This window comes from Lipotes vexillifer, unplaced genomic scaffold, assembly GCF_000442215.2.
Source record: "Lipotes vexillifer unplaced genomic scaffold, Lipotes_vexillifer_v1.1 scaffold418, whole genome shotgun sequence".
NCBI lineage: Eukaryota > Metazoa > Chordata > Mammalia > Artiodactyla > Lipotidae > Lipotes > Lipotes vexillifer.
The window spans coordinates 7,048,082-7,069,689 of NW_006798629.1; the positions used below are offsets into that span (position 1 = coordinate 7,048,082).

The 21,608-nt window shown below is 40.9% G+C and overlaps 1 protein-coding gene across 1 annotated transcript in view; it reads left to right on the plus strand.

Annotated features, from left to right (window-relative positions):
* The window catches only part of LOC103088616 (collagen alpha-4(VI) chain-like), a 136,010-nt gene extending 122,819 nt beyond the window's left edge, over positions 1–13,191 (plus strand). The window contains 6 exon segments of the mRNA XM_007470646.1: positions 76–582; positions 585–728; positions 2,495–2,591; positions 3,049–3,191; positions 9,392–9,535; positions 13,043–13,191. Coding sequence (XP_007470708.1) covers positions 76–582; positions 585–728; positions 2,495–2,591; positions 3,049–3,191; positions 9,392–9,535; positions 13,043–13,191 — 1,184 coding nt within the window.
* Positions 13,192–21,608: the final 8,417 nt, after the last annotated feature.

Here is a 21,608-nt window from a genome sequence, read left to right on the forward strand (position 1 = left end):
GCACCTGGAATTGTGTGTCCATGGGAAGGGAAAGGACGCGTGGTAACCCCGCCTCTCCCTGCCTCTCCTCCGCAGATCAGTGCAGCCCGGACCCGAAGTGCGGGCTGGGCGAGCCCAGGCCGCTGGCCGTGGACGCGGACGTGGCCTTCGTGGTGGACAGCTCCGTCGGCGTGGGCAACGGCCTCTACCGCACAGCCTTGACTCTGGTGGACACCATGCTTGACGACCTGGAGGTGGCTGCGCAGCCGAGCGTGTCCCCCTGCGGGGCCCGCATGGCCCTGGTAACACACACGACTCCCCACTTCTGGCTGGGCACAGGGCGGCCACCTGTGCGCAAGGGCTTCCACCTGACCTCGCATGGCCGCCGGATGCAGAGGCATGTCTGCGAGGCCATGGACCACCCCCTGTGGGGAGCCCCGGCTCTGGGCCATGCCTTGGAGTGGACACTGGAGAAGGTGCTCCTGGCGGCCCTGCTGCCCAGGAAAGTGCAGGTCCTCTCTACCATCGTGGCCAGTGAGACCAGCAGCTGGGATCGGGAGAAGCTAAGGACTCTGTCCCTGGAGGCCAAGTGCAAAGGCATCACTCTGTGCTGGCCTTGGGCCTGGGCATGGGGACCCATGTGGCCAGCGGCCCCTCCGAACAGCACCTGCTGCACCTTGAGGGGCTCTCAGACGTGGAGGTGGCCTATGGCCGGGGCTTCACGCAGGCCTTCCTGAACCTCCTAAAAAGTGAGCAGTTGGGGAGCCCTGGGGATGCTGGGTGGGGAGAGGAACGTACAGAGCCTGGCATATGGGTGAATGGGTGCCCATTGCACCTTCAATCTTGCTGAGGTGTAGGCAGCCCCGAATTCTCTGAGGGAGCCCCCAGGGAGCACACCACTTCCTGAAAACCCTGAGCTATGTTGCCCTGACACTGCCAAGCCTAACGTTGGTTTCTTGTCTGATGGCTGGGAGGCCTCAGGTTTCCACCAAACCTTTTGATTTTCTCATTTACCAGAATGAGGATTACAGTCTCTTCTCTATTTGTGAAGCCTACGTTCAAATAACTGCATGAAAGCACCACTGCTGTATACCCATAAGACATTGTTACTGTTATTGCTGTATCCAGTGTTTCAGAATCTAGTGCTATAGAACAGTGTTTCTCAGATTTTAACATGCACATGCATTTCCTGGGGATCTAGTTAAAATTTGGATTCTGACTCAATGGGTCTGAGCTGGGGCCTGAGAGTCTGCATTTAAAAAATTTTTTATTGACGTGCAGTTGATTTACAATGTTGTGTTTAATTTCTGCTGCAGCAAAGTGGAGAATCTGCATTTTTAACAGGCTCCTGGTTGATGCTGATTACCACACTTTGAGTAGCAAGGGTCTTCAGGGACTTGCCAGGAAGTGAGGGAGACAGGACAGAAGTCCAGGGTCTCCCACCTCAGGTTGGCTAGATGAAGCCACCAGTGAAGGGCACAATGACAGTGAAGCTTGGCCAAAATTCTTCCCTGCATCCTGTTCTAGTAGCCTCACTTCCAGTTGAACCAAGTTCATGGGCAACTGGTGCCAAATCTATATCCCTAGCATGATGATGGAGATGCTTAGGATTGGGGGTGGGTATTATGCTGGTCACATTTGCAGGAGTTTGTCTTGGGCTTTGTCCAGCTGTGCATAGTCCACAACAACTCATGTGTGGGGTGCCTCCTTGTGACATGGGAGGCCTTATTGTCCTCCTTGCTGGGAGACATTAGTTTCTGTTTCTCAGTTTATAAGCGGGTGTGACAGCCCTGTTGGGATCCTTGAGGAACATCTGTCCATTTGTCACTGAAGGAATAAAGGGAGTCTGATGGACATCTTAGAAGTAGAGACATAGCATTTGTGCTTCTGTAACTTGAGAGGTATGGATGTTAATGAATTGGTTCTAGTCCAAGCTTTGCCACTAATGAGCTGTGTGAATCTAGAAAGGTCAGTGGACCACCCTGAACTTTAGATTCCTTACCTTTGCAAAAGATGGAGGGGAGAATAGCTGGCTGATGGCCTAGTGCTTCTTTGAGGGAGATGGTGGCTAAAGGATTAGTTTTTTAGTCTGTTTTAATTTCAGTTTATTTTTTAAGTTTCATTACAGTAGGTTGTATTTCATATCGTTCTATTCTTTTATGCTATTTTATTTTATATTGCTTATACAATAGGATGCATTTTATTCTCTTATTTTGCTTGTATTTTATTTGCTTTTATTTTTGTATTTATTTTATGCTTTGTTTGAATTTACATTTTTTGATTTTATGTCAATGGATTTTTTTTGATTTTGTATTTTATCTTGTTACTCTTTATTTTGTTTTATTGTATATTTTACTTTATTTTATGCTTTACTTGATTTTATTTTGTGTCTTAAGTTTTATGTCTTAATGGTCCTTTATGCTTTATTTTACTTCATTTTTTCACTTCATTTTATTGTTGAGTTTCATATTTTACACTTTATTTGATTTGATTTGATATTTTATTTTATTTTTAGGTGGAACAAACCAGTACCCACCCCCAGAGCTCATTGAAGAGTGTGGAGGCCCGAGCCGAGGGGACACCTTGCTGCAACCCATCCTGTCTGTCAAGAGGTAGGCTGAGGGCAGGGCTGGGCTCTGTCCCCTGTGGGGAACTGTCTCCCTTAGGTCACAGACAAGCCAATCCTTGACTTGACTCCAACCATTGGGACCCAGATGCTCCTGTGTTTGACAACTCTGACATGGTTTGGTTTTTCTTTTCTTATTTTTCAATATTAAGAGTAATAAAGGGCCAATAAAATAATTCAAAGATCACGTAAGTGTATTAGAGCAAACAATAACGATTTTCGATTCCACTGCATTACCTATCCTCTAAACCCGTATCCCAGCAGTAAAGTTGATAATGCTAAACATATTATTCTGATACCTGTCCCAACACCTCTGCAAACCTAGGACAACAGCTGATGTGGTAACGAAGTCATCAGGAAATACCCAAGCCTGAAACTCCCGTGCCCAGTGACACCAGGTGGGACTCGCCCCCTCATTCTCATGTTTTTTTGTTTCCATGCAGGTTGCCCAAGCGCCAGTTTGGCAAATCTGGCCTTGCTGATGATTTGGAAACACTCGAAGCAACAGGCTCTTTTCTAGAGGAAAATAGAAAAGCCACGATGACATCTTTCACTCAGCAAGAAGCACTCAAAAACTATGAAAAGAGTGGCTATGATGCTGAAGAAAATGAACAAGAAAAGCCCACAAAACCAAAAGAAACAGGAAAAGAAAGAAATTTGGGCACTGCCTTTGGTAAAAACCCAACTACTCCTTGCTTCTTGGGTTGTATTTACTTTTTAAAATCTTTAGCATAAAAAAAATTTCCTGTGCACTGTGTTAGCATGCAGACTTTGGCTTTTTACAAGCTTTCCTTGCAAATGCAGATTCATGTATGCAGCTAAAGAAACTTGTTTAAGGAAACATACGAAGACTGACTTTTATCTGAGTGTAAAACTGGAGCTAACGGAAGCTGTCTCAGGGGGTGTTACAGAGTCTCACCCCATGCAGTGTCTGTACTTCCTTGTGGAGAAGCAATGACCTATTGTAGAAGTGGTGAACGCACTTCTGACCTTGAGGGAAAATGCTCTAGCTTGTAGAAGGCTCCTTCATCTATAAGTGGCCACGTGTGTTCTGACCAAGTTTAAGGAACATTTTGGATCCATGTAAAACAACTGTAGCATAGATTTTGGATTACAGCCAATGCCATTGCCACCTCTTATGTGTGATCAACAAATTAAGCCAAACAGTAAACACATTAGAAAGAGATATGGTGGGATTTGATGCTGAAGTTTCTAAAAGGCAGGGAAAAGATAGCTGAGAGACTTTCTAGTGAGTGGCGTGGTCAGTCCTGCTTAGATTAAATGGGAGGTCACCACCCAGAGGTTTTTGGATGTGCTATATGTTTCTCTCTCTCGTGCTCTTATCTAGGTGGCTATGGAACAGCTATTTTAATCTCTCTGTGGCTCAGTTTTCTGATCTGTAAAGTGGGGATTATGTGACTGCCTACCTCATGGGGTTGTTTTGAGAATAAAACTTGATAATTCTTATGCTTGCCACACAGTAAACATACAAGTTAGCTGTTAAGATGCTGATATGTCCTATCTCTTAGATTCCAAAGCAAACACATATCCAAAGGAAAGAAAAAAAACCAGACAGACACAGGAATAGGCACTCCCAGCAGGGACAGTAACATTTCACTTCCTTAGGCTAAACATTAAACACAGAAAAACTTCTCTTGTTGACTGTTATGTTTTTGGTATATAATGTATGCCAAGTATACTAAGGATTACTTTGGCTGTAAATTAGAATCATCTGGCAATCTTTAAACATTCTCAATGCCCAGACCTCATCCCAGACCAATTCAATCAGAATCTCCTAGTGTGGGACTGACTGACTCAGTGATTCCACTGAGCAACCGAGAGTGAGAAGCACGGCCTGAAGGAATCTTTCCCTCCAAATCAAGGCCAGTGGGATGAAAGAGAGCTTCCAGGTGGTTGAATCCAATCATACTCAAGGGGGCTTGAAGGTTTTCAGCATTTCCCACGTGCTCTGCTCCTTGGCTCTGGTCGGCTCCCTCTCCGGTTGCATCCTGAAGCCGTCCTCAGCCTTCACCACCTCCTCACATCTCCTCCTCTAGCACTTTGTTTTTCAGAAATAAAGGTAGCCAAGTGCAAGCTCCTGCAACTCCCTGTGTTGCCCACAGCCTTCCTCCCTGCCCTCCAGTCAGAGGAAGGAGCTCTCTCTTGTCTTCAAGGGTGTACTGAATGCCAAGAAGGACCACAGAGCTCTGTCAGACCTCGCTGACTGGAGTGACTCGGACCTGGGCCACTGTTGCCCATGGCCTTCGTCTTCAAGCTCTGTTCTATCTTGGCTTCAGAGACAACATCCTTTTTAAAATTTATTTTTTATTTTTCTTATTGAAGTATAGTTGATTTACAATGTTCTGTTAATTTCTGCTGTACAGCAATGTGACTCAGTTATATGTATGTGTATATATATATATATATATATACAGCGTTGGCTAAAAAGTTCATTTGGGTTTTCCAAAACAGCTAATGGAAAACCTGAACGAACTTTCTGGCCAACCCAACACACACACACACACACACACACACACACACACACACACACACACAAGGAATGTGTATATATACACACCATAATGGAAAAGAATATGAAAAACAATGTGTGTATATATATATATATACAATGTGTGTATATATATATATATATATATTCTTTTTCATATTCTTTTCCATTATGATTTATCACAGGATATTGAATATAGTTCCCTGTGCTATACAGTAGGATCTTGTTGTTTATCCATTCTATATATAATAGTTTGCATCTACTAATCCCAAGCTCACAATCCATCCCTCTCTCACACCCCACACCCAGCCTTGGCAACCACAAGTCTGTTCTGTACATCTGTGAGTCTGTTTCTGTTTTGTAGATAAGTTCATTTGTGTCATATTTTAGATTCCACATATAAGTGATATCATGTGGTATTTGTCTTTGTCTGACTGACTTCACTTAGCATGATAATCTCTAGGTCCATCCATGTTGCTGCAAATGGCATTATTTCATTCTTTTTTTTGGCTGGGTAGCATTCCATTGTATATATGTACCACATCTTCTTTATCCATTCATCTGTTGATGGATATTTAGGTTGCTTCCATGTCTTGGCTATTCTGAATAGTGCTGCTATGAACATTGGGGTGCATGTATCTCTTTGAATTATATTTTTGCCCAGATATATGCCCAGGAGTGGGATTGCAGAATCAAATGGCAACTCTATTTTTAGTTTTTTGAGGAACCTCCATACTGTTCTCCATAGTGGCTGCATCAATTTCCATTCCCATCAACAGTGTAGGAGGGTTCCTTTTTCTCCACACCCTCTCCAGCATTTGTTATTTGTAGACTTTTTAATGATGGCCATTCTGACCAGTGTGAGGTGGTACCTCACTGTAGTTTCAATTTGCATTTCAGAGACAACTTCATTATCTTTTCTTCCACTTCTGACCAGCCCATCTTTGTGAGCTCCTCTCCCCAGGTCCATCCTCATAGGGGGATCCAGCTTTTATGGAGCCTGAAGTTCATACAACTTAGGGGGCCCTCTGTAAGGAAAAGAATATAAAATCATTGAAATTAAGGATGAAAGTAAATATTTATTTAGAAGAGGTATATGCACATAAGGGGCCCTGAAGCTTAGGCTTCATTAATTTCATGGTAAGTCCACAATGCCTTCCCTAGGTCCTGTCTGAAAGCCGTCTACACACACTACCAGGCAACTTTTCCTACTGTGACTTCAACTATCCCCTCTGTATAAATGACTTGAAATCCATGTCTTCCACCTTTAACTCTCTACAGAGCTGCAGACCAGAATGTTCAGCTATCCTCCAGACTACATCATTGGACATGCCCACAGTCATCTCAAACCCAGTTAAGCAGACTGGCCTTGACTTTCCCATGGAAACTTCTCTCCTTTTATTCCTTTACTGGAAGGAACCACACTGGCCCAGAGATGGAAAGCCAAGCCCACACATCACTAGTTGTTCTCTGCTCCCCACCTGCACCCCCAACTGGGAACAAGATCTTGGCGTGGCACCCTCCTCAGCATCCCTCAGACCCATCCCCTTCTCCACATCTTCCGTCTTCATACCCTGCCATCCACCTCAAATGTAATTGCAGTGCCTTCTAACTGGTCTTGTTTCTTCCACTTTGTCCTTTTCCCAATTGCATTCTGAAGACCATAATATTTTTTCTAAAATGCAGATCTGGCCATGTGATTTCTCTTCATCGGTGGTTCCCCCATTGTCACGAGATCATGTTTGGGTGCCTGGGTAGAGCACGAGGGCTTCTGTGTGGTCCTGAGGGTCTCACTGGCTGCCACTGGCCTGCATACACTTTTCATGCTATTGCAGTAGCCTTTCTACCCTGGTATTTACCCCATGTCCCCATGCCATCGTTCCCCTCACCTGCCTGTCTCTGCATCCTCTCCACAGCGTCCATCTGGACCACATCTGCTCATCTTTTACTGCTCAGGCCAGTGTTACCCGGACTTGGAGTCATCTCTGGCGCCAAGTAGTGTTGAGCTCCCACAGCCACCCCGTGCCCTTGCATCTCAGGCCGAGTTCTGCTGGAGTTCTGACACATTTTGCTGCATCTATTAGTGAAGAATTAAATGAATGTCCTCTCTCTTCCCAGCAGCCAGGCTGATCTTGATATATTTTCAATTTCAGTGTCATCTCCAGAGTGCACAGATCTATTTTGTGGTTTTCTCCTCCCAATAGGGCTATGTTATAAGACGTACATCAGGAGAGAGAACTGGCCTCGGCAAAACAGCAGTTTCCCTGTCACTGCTTTCCATACCTTTCCAGCTCTCTTCTCTCTCTCCCCACTTTTCTTTCTTTCCTTCCTGGATTCCGTGGACTTGTTTCAGTAAAACTGACCCTGCTGCAGCATTCTTCCGAAAAGGCAAAAGTTAATACTCATGGTAAAAATAATGCCAAATGTAAAATTGGAGGATATTAATTGTGTGGGTGAAATGTCCCCTGATACCATATCATACTGATAAAAAAAATTAAGAGTCTGAGTGTTAGGTTACAAAGAACACCTTGGAGATAATTAGTTCAAAGCAGTAAGGATTTACTCACCTATAGCTGTACAACACTGGCTATTTCCATTTCAATTTCAATAATTTGAAATGGTATCAAATGAAAAATTTAGTTCCTTGGCTGCAGTAGCCACATTTCAAATGCCCAGCAGCCACATGAGCAGTGGCTACTGTATTGGACAGGGCAGATATAGAACATTTCCCTCATGGCAGTAAGTTCTACTGGACAGTGCTGCCCTAAGAAGTATAATCTAGAAGAAGCAACCCCTGTTTGATTATCTCTCAGACTAAAGGCAAGGGTGGGGCTTCTAAAGACCAAAACCATAAAGTGTCACTAGGAAAAGTGAGTGCTTTGTTTAAACTAGTCCTTGGCTTGTCCATTTGGAATCAGTTTGTAATGGTAGAGGTTGGTGCCAGCTGATTGCTGAGCCCCAAATCCATTTGTTGAACATACAGAGTCAAGTCAAAAGGTCACCACTGGAGTGTTTTTCTGTTGACACCTCCCTACTCCCACCACATTTTTGGAGAAGCATTTGCTCTGGCTTCTTCTCCTGGGCTCTCACTGCTTGCTGTCTTACACCCTCCATGGAGTCATGAAACAGGCCAGTTCTGATGTGCTTGTTCAAGGCAGAAGACAATTCCCATGAATGTATCTCATTCTCTGAGGTCCAGCACATCTGGTCAACCCTTCAAGAAAACTGGTCTGTGCTGATTATACTAATGGGAGATGGGTAGGCAACTTTCTGCAAATGGACCATGAATTGCTTTCTGAAAATGATGTCCTCTTTATTTGGGAGTGCTTAGAAGGCCCAGGGGAAACTATTTGGAAGATATCATCATTCTGTGCTGTAGGGCCGACCCAAGACAAGAATATTTTTCTCTGATATAGAGTGTGCCCAAGGAGATCTGTTCTACATAGAAGGCAGAGGATATAGACCTGGGTAAATTCATGTCTGATTTACAATTTAAAATAGGCATTCCAGATCTTGCTCTTGTTGTAACTTGTTTATTCTCAATGCTATTTTCAAGGAACATCATGTTTTTCTTTTAATAGATAGCTTAACTTCTTGGGCTAGTGTCAGCGTACAGTAAATAATAAATTAGCTGGATTTGCTTAGAACATTAGAAGGCTGGAACATTTGGGGATTAGGCAAAAGATTAAGACTGTTTGAAATAAAGAGGGAAATAAGCATAATAAGCAAGTGAGTAGTTCTCTAGAATTTTGTCAAATGCCTTTTCTTCATCTATTGAGATGATCATATGATTTTTATCCTTCATTCTATTAATGTGATGATCATGTTTATTGATTTGTATATGTTGAAACATCCTTGTATCCCAGGGAGAAATCCCACTTGATCATGGTATATGGTGATTTTAATGTGCTGTTGAATTTGGTTTGCTAGCATTTTATTGAGGAAAGCTTTATTGTTTCATTCATTTACTCATTACACATTGGTGTATGTGCCATATACTAGACACTGTGCAAAATAATAGCTCTAACTGTATTGCCCCTTTCATGTGTGTTTTGTGACACCTTACAACAAACTTGTGATATAGTTTTTTTTTTTAATATTGTTTTTATGATGGAGGAAATTGAGGCTCAGAGAGGGTAAGTTACTTGCTGAAGGTCACAGAGCCAGTTTTTGGTGAGGTTAGGCTTCATTTTTAGGTCTGGAATGCCAAACCATTGTTTCTTTTCTGTCATGCTCATGCAGGAAATTCAGCTGTCTCTGCATTCATTTTCTTGTAGGTCCTTGTTCCCTGGATCCAATGGAAAGTGAGTGCCAGGATTATTTCCTGAAATGGTCCTATAATGAAAAGGAACAGGCTTGCCGACAGTTCTGGTATAGCGGCTGCAGGGGCAATGCCAACCAATTCGAGACCAAGGGAGAATGTGAGGCTCAGTGTGTTCCAACTCCCCTATAGAGGCAGGCAGAGCGTCAGTGCTTCTGCCTCTGTTTAATAATTCATGAAATGGAGATAAACTTTCCTGAGACAGTGCCACTCAACTCATAAGCAATGAAGCCCATGCCACAACCTCAGAAGTAGGATTCCTCACCCTGTGAAGTTTTTCCTGCCAGAGAGAGCTTGGCCAGATGATTTGTAAGACTGCAATCTAGTAGTTTTGAAAAGGAACCAAAACTTTCCTGGAAGTTCTTTCAATGATTTAAAATTGAATGAAAAAGAAACTTGAACTTGACCTTACCTAAAAATTTTCTTGGCATTATAGCAAAAAGGAAATTTTCTTGACATTGTAAGTAAAACCTAATTTGGAAATGAGTTGAAACTTGATTTCCTTTATTATCATTAAAAGAACATGGAAGGGCTTCCCTGGTGGCACAGTGGTTGAGAGTTCGCCTGCTGATGCAGGGGACACGGGTCCGTGCCCCAGTCTGGGAAGATTCCACATGCCGTGGAGCGGCTGGGCCCGTGAGCCATGGCCGCTGAGCCTGTTAGAAAAGGGGACATCTAATGTGAAGTTCATCCTTACTACCTAGTGTAAAAATAAAGGCATTCTAGATTAAATCACTTGGTGTGAGACCATGTATGATACCACTCACTGCGATCTGTGTTATACTTTGTGAAATAACAGTTGATGGAGAGGAAACAGCTGTGAGTTTGCTATGGGATGGATCCTTTGACATCAACTACAATGACTCTTATCCTCCAAAACTTGGTGATTCAACAATTCAGGCTGATCTTGTCAATACATATATGGAACTAAGGGTCTAGGTTCACCCTGGATAAAATATTTTGCAATATTGCCTTGGCCAAAAAATTCGTTTGGGTTTTTCCATAACATCGTCTGGAAAAGCCTGAACGAACTTCTTGGCCAACCCAATAGATAGTGAGGATGATTGTAATTTTGCAAGAGCTTCAGGCTCAAAGCTCAGTTCTCCAGGCCTCTGAACTTATATTCAGCATCAGGTCAAAACTGAACTACATTGAATTCTAGAGCTACCAGGTATTGAGGGTGCCTTGAGCTGGGCCTCTGGAGCATTCATGTATTAGCTCAGGCTGCCATGACAAAATACATAGACTCGGTGGCTTAAAGCACAGAAATTTATTACTCACAGCTCTGGAGACTACAAGTTCTAGATCAAGCTGTTGGCCATTTTGTTCCTGGTGAGAGCTCTCTTCCTTGGCTACAGACAACTGCCTTCTCACTATGTCCTCAAATAGCCTTTCCTGTGTGGAGAAAGAAACAGAGACACAGATAGAAGTCATTGCCTGTTGACTCTTCTTATAAGGAGACTAATCCTATAGGATTAGGGCCCTACCATTATGGCCTCATTTAACCTTAATTACCTCCTAAAGGCCATATCTCCAAATACAAATACAGTCACATTGGAGGTTAGGGCATCAACATACAAATTTTGGGGGGACACAAACATCTGGTCCATGACAGATCACCAGCAGCTTGTGGTTGTCCCTAGGTATCCAGAGTGGAGCTTGCTTTCTAGCAAGTTCCTGGTTTAGTAATGAAAGCTGTGCTTTCTAGAATTTCTTTGTTCCTCCTTTCAGCCCATTGACACTGCAAATGGAGTGGGAACAAGCTTGATCATAGAAACATGATAATTTTAATCTATTGTTATGACAATTTTATCTGATCACAAAATTTTATCTGATTACAAAAGGATAACTGTGTGTTTATGGTAATAAATTCATAAAACACAGAAATGCACATGGAAGAAATAACTATCACCTATCATCTTTTCTCACAAAGGTAACCATTTTGGTATAACCCAGATTTTTTCTAATGCCTAGGATACTGTTTTTTTTTTCTTCCTTAACATACTACATGGTAACCAATTTTGGCTAAAACATCTATGTGATGGGAAAGAAACAGCAGGTCTCCCTTTAGCCCAGCAGAGCTGCTCATCTGCCGGGGTGTGTATGCATTTCTGTTTTAAGCATGGCCTCAGCTGCCTGGGCATAAAGGGACCAAGCTTATCCATCCTGAGGATGGGATGTAATTTGAGCTAGGATCTATTTTCCACTTCTCACTTCTACCCTGCCCTTCCTATGTCCTGGGGTTGGGGATGCAAAGGCAAAACTTCAATAGTAAGAGGACACGTTCAAGGGTGTTGGTTCTTCCCATCCTTGGGGTGCTTACAGGGGCCACTGCAGTTCTCCCATCGTTGACAAGGCAGTGGTATACCCTTCCATGGAGCTCCTCTGACCCCCGCAGAAAGTTTACCTGAAAAACCCTGAGGCACAGACACAATCTGACCAAGGGACAGAAACAATTATCAGATGTTTTAGATAGTTTTCATTGAAATGATGAATATACAGTTTATGAAGCACTTTCCCATATTATCTCATGAATTTACTCACTTCCACCACTAAATCTCAGATGTTTGTCTTGTTCTTCCCAACTTTTCCTATTGTTCTTCGCATTCTCAGAGGGGTGAAGTGGCTTGATCCAGACCTATAATAGGAACCGGACTTGAACTCCTTTTGACCCCAACACTAGGGCTCCTTTTGCTTTACTCCATTCATTCCCAAACATTAGCTTCCACCAGATAATCCTGAAAAGTCAGAGCCACAGGGAAGGAGGGTGGGCTGAGACAGAAGGATGGAATTTCCTTCCTTGCCTCAGATGCACACCCACCCTCAACCCCTGGGGATTCTGGTCTGGCCCTAAGACTGGGAGAGAAACAGGGAAGTTGGGCTGTGATGCAGGACAATTCTCATGACATCCTGGCCAACTCCACAGAGAGCAGTTGCCCCAAGGTGGAATGGTTGGGCCTGTATCCCCTGCCCCCATGACCGTTCAATATGGGCTGCCCCAGGAAGGGCTTGCTCATGGGTGAGGCAGCTCTGCAGCTGTGGCAGACCCTGCAGGGGCCCAGCTGAAGGCTGTCTGCCAACAGCACCCCCAGTGTTGCAGGAAAGAGAGTGGGGCGCCAGAAGATAGTCATGTCCTGGGCCTCAGGCGAGTCCCTGGGACAGCCATGAAGTGTGGGTTTTTTGCTTTCTGCAGGAAAGAATCCAAGAGTGAGCCATAGTAAAGTGAAAGAAGATTTATTCAGGGAGATACACAACCCACAGACAGAGTGTGGGCCATCTCAGGAGGTGAGAGGCGTCAGGGTATGGGGTTTTCAGTTTTTATAGGGGTGGGTAATTTCATAGGCTAATGAGTGGGAGGAGTATTCCAGCTATTTTGGGGAAGGGGTGGGGATTTCCAGGAACTGGGCCACCACCCACTTTTTGACCTTTTATGGTCAGCCTTGGAACTGTCATGGTGCCTTTGGGTGTGTCATGTAGTGTGCTGATGTGTTACCATGAGCGTATACTGAGGCTCAAAGTCTAGCAGAAGTCACTCATCTGCCATCTTGGACCTAGTTGATTCTAACCAGTTTATGTCGTATGCTCAATGGCTATCATTCTTTTAAAGGTTGTGCCCTGCCCCCTTCCTCTGTCACCAGCAGCTGGTACAATAAGCCCTTCATTGAAGGGGGATCTGGGTGGTGCATCTCCATGCCCATCACAGTGTCTCCACCTGAAATGTCCTTTTGCATTCAGTTTCCAGATTTCCACAGCTGACCAAATCCAACAGGACACACTCAAAAACTTGAGTATGTCATGAAAGCCCTCAGAGATCTGGGCTTTGCATCCATCTCCAGCCTCACCAATGATAGAAGTTGTTCTTTCCCTCCAGATCTTCACTTGAGCAATAATACTAAATAAATCACTTGTAGTTTCCTGGAAATTCCATATTCCATCCATCCATGCTCTTGCTCTTGGTGGTACTCCTGTGGGTAATGGCTTTAATTCATTTATTTGAAAAATATTTAATAGGCATCTACTATGTACCAGGTCCATTATCTGTGTCAAAGTCTAGCTCAGCACTCATTGCCTCTGTGAAAACTTCTCTGATTATCCCTCCAAGAAAGAATTAGTTATTGTATCCTATAGGCTTCCTGTACACACTTTTTGCCTCTTTCTCATCATTTTTATAATATCTGCCCATTCATCTCCTTAGACCATAAGGGTTTTCACCCTGGAATTGCCTGCCATGTATAGGGCTGACACATTTCCTTTTTGTTTTTGTATGATCAGGCCACTCAAGATGGCTGTTCTCTTGCTCTCTGTACATCCCCTGCTCAACCAGTGCCTGCTTCACCTACACCTACTCACATGACTGACCTTCTTACATACTTGCCCCTGCCCCAGCTAGTGATGGTTCTAATCTTTAGACCAGAACATCTCCACTATGATAGCTTATCAAAGGGGTGGTGAGAGGCATGCCCCTCTGCTAGTTTCCCTGGTAACTGATGAGCCAACCTGACGTCAACTCCCCCTATAACTGGCAACATTCCCCTACCCCAGGGAGTGAAGACCGCAGCCATGTCCTGCCCGCCTTCAGTGCACAAGGTGGGGATGTTGCTCCAGGAACTTGGAGCATCAGACATGTAAGCTCCCCCATCCATGAAACCATTGATGTCTCTGTTACTGACTCTGGGCTCTTTCTTAGGTCTTAAGGCTGGGCAAGTACAGGGCTTGTAGGCCTGTGGGGTAGAGCCCAACAGTTCTGATTTTTTAACTCTCTGCCTGTCTTCAAAGAGTGTTAGAAATGCTCCCCCAACAATACTTGGCATTTTCTTCCCTTCCATATCTCTTGCTCTAGAAAAACTCTCTGCTTTTTAGATGTTTATTTGAGACACCAGGGCAACAGTAACCCATCAGCCAAGTGGAAGAAGTTTCACGTGTTTTAAATTTCTCTCTTAGATCTGTCAGTTCATTTGTTATCATCATGCATTGCTTCGGGGTTATTCATTTTTCTGATGAAGGTATTAAGATAGAAAGGTCAAGTGACATCAAATCTCATGCGATGAATCAGCTGGTGGCCTAAAACTAGAATTAAAATATGTTTGGAAGTGATTTGGCATCTGCTTGGTTCACTCTGCTGTTTAAGGGTTTAATCATTGTGTGAACTGACTGCTTTGTACTTTTTTATAAATTGGGGTATAGTTGTTTTACAATGTTGTGTTAGTTTCTACTGTACAGTGGAGTTCCCTGTGCTTTACAGCAGGTTCTTATTAGTTATCTATTTTATACATATCAGTGTATACATGTCAATCCCAACCTTCCAGTTCATCCCACCCCCCCACCGCCCACACCCCACTTTCCCCCCTTGGTGTCCATATATTTGTTCTCTACATCTGTGTCTCTATTTCTGCCTTGCAAACTGGTTCATCTGTATCATTTTTCTAGATTCCACATATATACGTTAATATACGATATTAGTTTTTCCTCTTTCTAACTTCACTCTGTATGACAGTCTTTAGGTCCATCCACATCTCTAAAAATGACTCAATTTCATTCCTTTGTATGGCAGAGTAATATTCCATTGTATATATGTACCACATCTTCTTTATCCATATGTCTGTTGATGGACATTTAAGTTGCTTCCATGTCTTGGCTATTGTAAATAGTGCTGCAATGAACATTGGGGTGCATGTGTCTTTTGGAATTATGGCTTTCTCTGGGTATATGCCTAGTAGTGGGATTGCTGGGTCATATGGTAATTCTATTTTAGTTTTTTAAGGAACCTCCATACTGTTCTCCATAGTGGCTGTATCAATTTACATTCCCACCAACAGTGCAAGAGGGTTCCCTTTTCTCGACATCCTCTCCAGCATTTATTGTTTGCAGATTTTCTGATGATGCCCATTCTAACTGGTGTGAAGTGATATCTCATTGTAGTTTTGATTTGCATTTCTCTAATAGTTAGTGATGTTGAGCAGCTTTTCATGTGCCTGTTGGCCATTTCTATGTTTTCTTTGGAGAAATGTCTATTTAGGTCTGTCCACTTTTGGATTGGGTTGTTTGTTTTTCTTGATATTGAGTGACATGAGCTGTTTATATATTTTGGAGATTAATCCTTTGTCCATTGATTCATTTGCAAATATTTTTGCCCATTCTGAGGGTTGTCTTTTCGTTTTATTTATGGTTTCCTTTCCTGTGCAAAAGATTTTAAGTTTCATTAGATCCCATTTGTTTATTTTTGTTTCTATTTCCATTTCTCTAGGAGGTGGGTCAAAAAGGATCTTGCTGTGATTTATGTCATAGAGTGCTCTGCCTATGTTTCCCTCAAGAGTTTTATAGTGTCTGGCCTTAAATTTAGGTCTTTAATCCATTTTGAGTTTATTTTTGTGTATGGTGTTAGGGAGTGTTCTAATTTCATTCTTTTACATGTAGCTATCCAGTTTTCCAAGCACCACTTATTGAAGACACTGTCTTTTCTCCATTGTATATTCTTGCCTCCTTTATCAAAGATAAGGTGGCCATATGTGTGTGGGTTTATCTCTCGGCTTTCTATCCTGTTCCATTGATCTATATTTTGGTTTTTGTGCCAGCAACATACTGTCTTTTTTTTTTTTTTTAATTTGGTAGCATTTATTGTGCCACAAAGCCCTCATGGTGGAAGCTGTGCCACTTATATAGTCTTGATTACTGTAGTTTTGTAGTATAGTCTGAAGTCAGGGAACCTCATTCCTCCAGCTCTGTTTTTCTTCCTTAAGATTGCTTTGGCTCTTTGGGGTCTTTTGTGTCTCCATATAAATTTTAAGATTTTTTTATTCTAGTTCTGTAAAAATTGCCATTGGTAATTTGATAGGGATTGCATTGAATCTGTAGATTGCTTTGGGGAGTATAGTCATTTTCACAATATTGATTCTTCCAATCAAAGAACATGGTATATCTCTCCATCTGTTTGTGTCATCTTTGATTTCTTTCATCAGTGTCTTATAGTTTTCTGAGTACAGGTCTTTTACCTCCTTAGGTAGGTTTATTCCTAGGTATTTTATTCCTTTTGTTGCAATGGTGAATGAGTTTGTTTCCTTAATTTCCCTTTCTGATCTTTCGATGTTAGTGTATAGGAATGCAAGAAATTTCTGTGCATCACTTTTGTATCCTGAAACTTTACCAAATTCATTGATTAGCTCTAGTAGTTTTCTGGTGGCATTTTTTAGGATTCTCTATGTATAGTATCATGTCATCTGCAAGCAGTGACAGTTTTACTTCTTTTCCAATTTGTATTCCTTTTATTTCCTTTTCTTCTCTGATTGCCATGGCTAGGACTTCCAAAATTATGTTGAATAATAGTGGCGAGAGTGGGCATCCTTGTCTTGTTCCTGATATAAGAGAAAATGCTTTCAGTTTTTCATCATTGAGAATGATGTTTGCTGTGGGTTTGTCATAGATAACTTTTATTATGTTGAGGTAGTTTCTGTCTATGCCCACTTTCTGGAGAGTTTTTTTTTATTATTATTATAAATGAGTGTTGAATTTTGTCAAAAGCATTTTCTGCGTCTATTGAGATGATCATATGGTTTTTATTCTTCAATTTGTTAATATGGTGTATCACGTTGACTGATTTGCATACATTGAAGAATCCTTGCATTCCTGGGATAAACCCTACTTGATCATGGTGTATGAGCCTTTTAATGTGTTGTTGGATTCTGTTTGCTAGTATTTTGTTGAGGATTTTTGCATTTATATTCATCAGTGATATTGGTCTGTAGTTTTCTTTCTTTGTGACATCTTTGTCTGGTTTTGGTATCAGGGTAATTTTGGCTGTGTAGAATGAGTTTGGGAGTCTTCCTTCCTCTGCAAATTTTTGGAGAGGTTTGAGAAGGATGGGTGTTAGCTCTTCTAAATGTTTGGTAGAATTTATCTGTGAAGCCATCTGGACCAGGACTTTTGTTTTGTTGGAAGATTTAAAATCACAGTTTCAATTTCATTACTTGTGATTGGTCTGTTCATATTTTCTATTTCTTCCTGTTTCAGTCTTGGAAGGTTGTACCTTTCTAAGAATTTGTCCATTTCTTCCAGGTTGTCCATTTTTTTGTCCTAGAGTTGCTTGTAGTAGTCTCTTACGATGCTTTGTATTTCTGCACTGTCCATTGTAACTACTTCTTTTTCATTTCTAATTTTATTGATTTGATTCCTCTCCCTCTTTTTCTTGATGAGCCTGGCTAAAGGTTGTTGATCTTCTCAAAGAACCAGCTTTTAGTTTTATTGATCTTTGATACTGTTTTCTTTGTTTGTATTTCATTTATTTCTGCTCTGGTCTTCATGATTTCTTTCCTTCTACTGACTTTGTGTTTTCTTTGTTCTTTTTCTCTAGTTGATTTAGGTATAGGGTTAGATTGTTTTTTTGAAAATTTTCTTGTTTCTTGAGCTAGGATTTTATTGCTATAAACTTCCTTCTTAGAACTGCTTTTGCTGCAGCCCATAGGTTTTGGATCATCGTGTTTTCATTGTCATTTGTCTAGGTATTTTTTTATTTCTTCAGTGATCTCTGGTTATTTAGTAGTGTATCACTTAGCCTCCATATGTTTGTGTTTTTTACAGTTTTCTCCCTGTAATTAATATCTTATCTCATAGCACTGTGGTTCAAAAAGATGTTTAATACAATTTCAGTTTTCTTAAATTTACCGAGGCTTGATTTGTGGCCCAAGATGTGATCTATCCTGGAGAATGTTCCATGTGCACTTGAGAAGAAAGTGTAATCTGCTGTTTTTGGATGGAATGTCCTATAAATATCAATTAAATCTCTCTGGTCTATTGTGTCATTTAAAGCTTGTGTTTCCTTATTAATTTTCTGTCTAGATGATCTGTCCATTTGGTGTAGTGAGGTGTTAAATTCCCCCATAATTATTGTGTTACTGTCAATTTTCCCTTACTGCTTTGTACTTTTAATCATATAAGGGATTTTGCTGATCCTAGAAAATTGGTGGGTTTAGGATTGTAAGCTCAGAGCTCAGTTCCCAGCCATCTATCAAAGTGTATAGTGGAGTCCAAGGATTTTTACCAAGCACTCTGGAGTGGAGGTCATGCTGACTGAGCACTTTCCCAATGTTTCTCCTTTGTTTGGTTTTTGCCATCTTGTGATCTCATGATGAATTATTCCTTTAATTTTGAACAATCACAAAGGTATATTTTTAATACATCTTGGGGTTCCCTTCTGGGATTATGGTGCTATGGGAATATCAAGCCCGAAACACTTGAATTCAGCACCAGACTCTCTCCCCAGCCTCCCTGGTGACCTTACACAAGTGATTCCATTTTTCTGAGCCTCATTCTTTTCTGGCTGAGGAAATTGAGATGAGAGAAACACCTTTTGCCCCTCTAAATTCTCTCTAAATTCTGCATGCAAGGTGATCCTTTTTAAAAACAAAATCCCATCTCTTATCTTTAGCAGCTAAAAGAAACAAGGTCAGCTGAGGACAAAAGAACCCAACCAAATGAGCCCAACATACATCAATGAGTTATATAAATGGCTGTTATTTTAACAGATCCCTTAAGTTTGAGGTGATTATTATTTGACAAAATTTGTTGCCGAGTTTGCTCATTTGTCCACCATCAGCTGCCAGTGTGGGGCAGGTGGCTGACCTTGGCTTGCTTCTTAATGATGAAAAATTTCTATATTTGTATGCATCTAATAATATTGCCTCAAGATATATAAAAGACCAATGCAGTTAGATTAGAGAAAGCATCTAGAAGCAGAATAATTGGAAAGGAAGAAATAATATAATCTCTATTTGTAGATGACATCAATATATATCTAGAAAAGTAAAAAGTTATATGATATAGTGATGTTACAGTTAGAGCCTGCACCATCAGCCAGATTTCTGCCATGATCATGCAACAGCTTCCTGTGATGGACATGAAACATGCTTGAGAAAAATACCTTTGTTGTTTTATGCCACTGAGATTTGGGTGTTACTGCAACATTACCAAGCACATTCTCCATGATACAGAGATGGCAATGGGGACTCTCAGATGTTGCTGCAGGCAGTGAAAACAAGAAAGCATTTTGGCATTTTCTAGTAACATTGAAACAAAAATATGCTGAACCAGCAATCCTACTCCTAAGTATATTCCCTGGAAGTTCAAGTGTGTGATCACTGGGATACATACACATTCAGGATCAAAGTTCAGAGCAGCATAATTTAAAACCCCAAAGTCATGAACAATCCACATGTCTGTTAATAGTAGAATGGGTGAATATGCTGTGGTACATTAAAACAAGGTGTACAACAAAGCAAATGAACGAATTAAGCTGAATTAAGATTCAGTAACATGGCTGAGTCTTAAAACAATATTTTTGAGAGAAAGAGAAAGACACAAAAACATGCATGCAGTACGGTTCCATTTATCTAAGCTTCAAAAATTCATAAAGGTAAATGCACCCCTTTGTGCATAGCAGCACTACTTACAATAGCCACTTATTTACAAGATGTGGAAACAACCTAAATGTTCATCAACAGATGAATGAGTAAAGAGGATGTGTTATACATATATGCAATGGAATATTACTCAGCCATATAAAGAATGAAATAATGCCATTTGCAGCAACATGGATGTACCTAGAGATTATCATACTAAGTGAAGTCAACACAGAAAAACAAATATCATGTGATATCACTTATATGTGGAATCTAAAATATGACACAAATGAACTCAGTTACAAAACAGAAACAGACTCACAGATTTAGAGAACAAACTTATGGTTACGATGGGGGAAGGGTGAGAAGGAGGGATAGATTGGGAGTTTGGGATTGACATGTACACACTGCTATATTTAAAATAGATAACCAGCAAGGGCCTACTGTATTAAAAAATAAAAAAATTTAAAAAGCAATTTGGAAGCTTATTTTCTTTCTCTGGGGCTGAAGCAATTTAAATAGTATCAACTCTTTGTACTTTACTTCTATTGAAAAATTGACTAAGATATCTGAATCTTTTGTTGTTTTGTGTTTTTTCTTGTCTGTTTGTTTGGGAGAGTGTAAAGAGAGAATTTCTCTGGAAACTTTGTCAACATCCTTCACAGATTTAATTCATTTTCTCCTATCTCTTCTTGAGACAGTTTAAATAACTGTTAAATTCCAGGAAACAATTCTTTCAATCCAGATGGAAGTGATGATCTCAATTAGTATTATTGAAAATAACTCCTTCACAGAGTTTTAAATTTCACTGACATTTAGATATAGATGTACTATACATATATTTTTCAAATTTGCTTTATCGTTTGTGATGCTATCTTGTTTCTATCCCATGTTGTCAGCCTTTCTTTTTTCTAATTTTTAAAAATTAAAAATTTTTTTATTGAAGTATAATTAATTTACAATGTGTTAGTTTCTGGTGTATAGCAAAGTGATTGTTTTACATATATATATATATTCTTTTTCTGTCATTCTTTTAACTAATTAATAATTTCAAGTATACTTAGTATTTTGCTTATAATTCCATTAACTGAAGTTTTGAGACTCTAATTTTGGTATATGTTGCTTCTGAAGGGTCTTGTTCACAGTAGATTGATATTTGTTTCTTGTCTTGTCACTTTATACTTTATTTTCTACTTTTGTTTTGGGCTATGTTAAGGCAGAAATTTATCCATCAGAATCCTGTGAGCCCTGGGTTAAGGATATATCTCTCTAAAGAGGATTTGTGTTGGCTTTTGCCAGGAATCCCAGGGTTGTTTTTAATCCAAAACTTTTTATGATAATTTCTTAACTTGGGGATCCAAGATCATGCATAGTACATTTGAACCCCTGTCTTGTGTGAGAGTGGGCTTTTACCTATAAATTATCAGGTGACACAGTTCTTCCACTCAAGGCCCAGGGCAAGGAGGATAAGTTCCTTGTTATCTCCCTCTTTTCTGATACCCTCTTTTACCAAGAGAGTATCTCTTTGAGAGTCTTGGTTTTATATAGGGGTCTCATTCCAACCCCTTGTATAGATGCAATGCTTTGTCCTGTCCCTGAGGGGTCATTAAATTTTAAGTTCCTTGGTTTCTGTAATTGGCAAATTATGCCATGATGCTTTCAGGGTTTTTTTTGGTTTTATTGGGGGGAGGACTTTCCTCTCACTTTCTTTAAATTCAGGTATAGAATTAAAATGTTATTGTATTTCACCAATATTTCTAGTTGTTTTTAAGTGAGAGGTTCCCC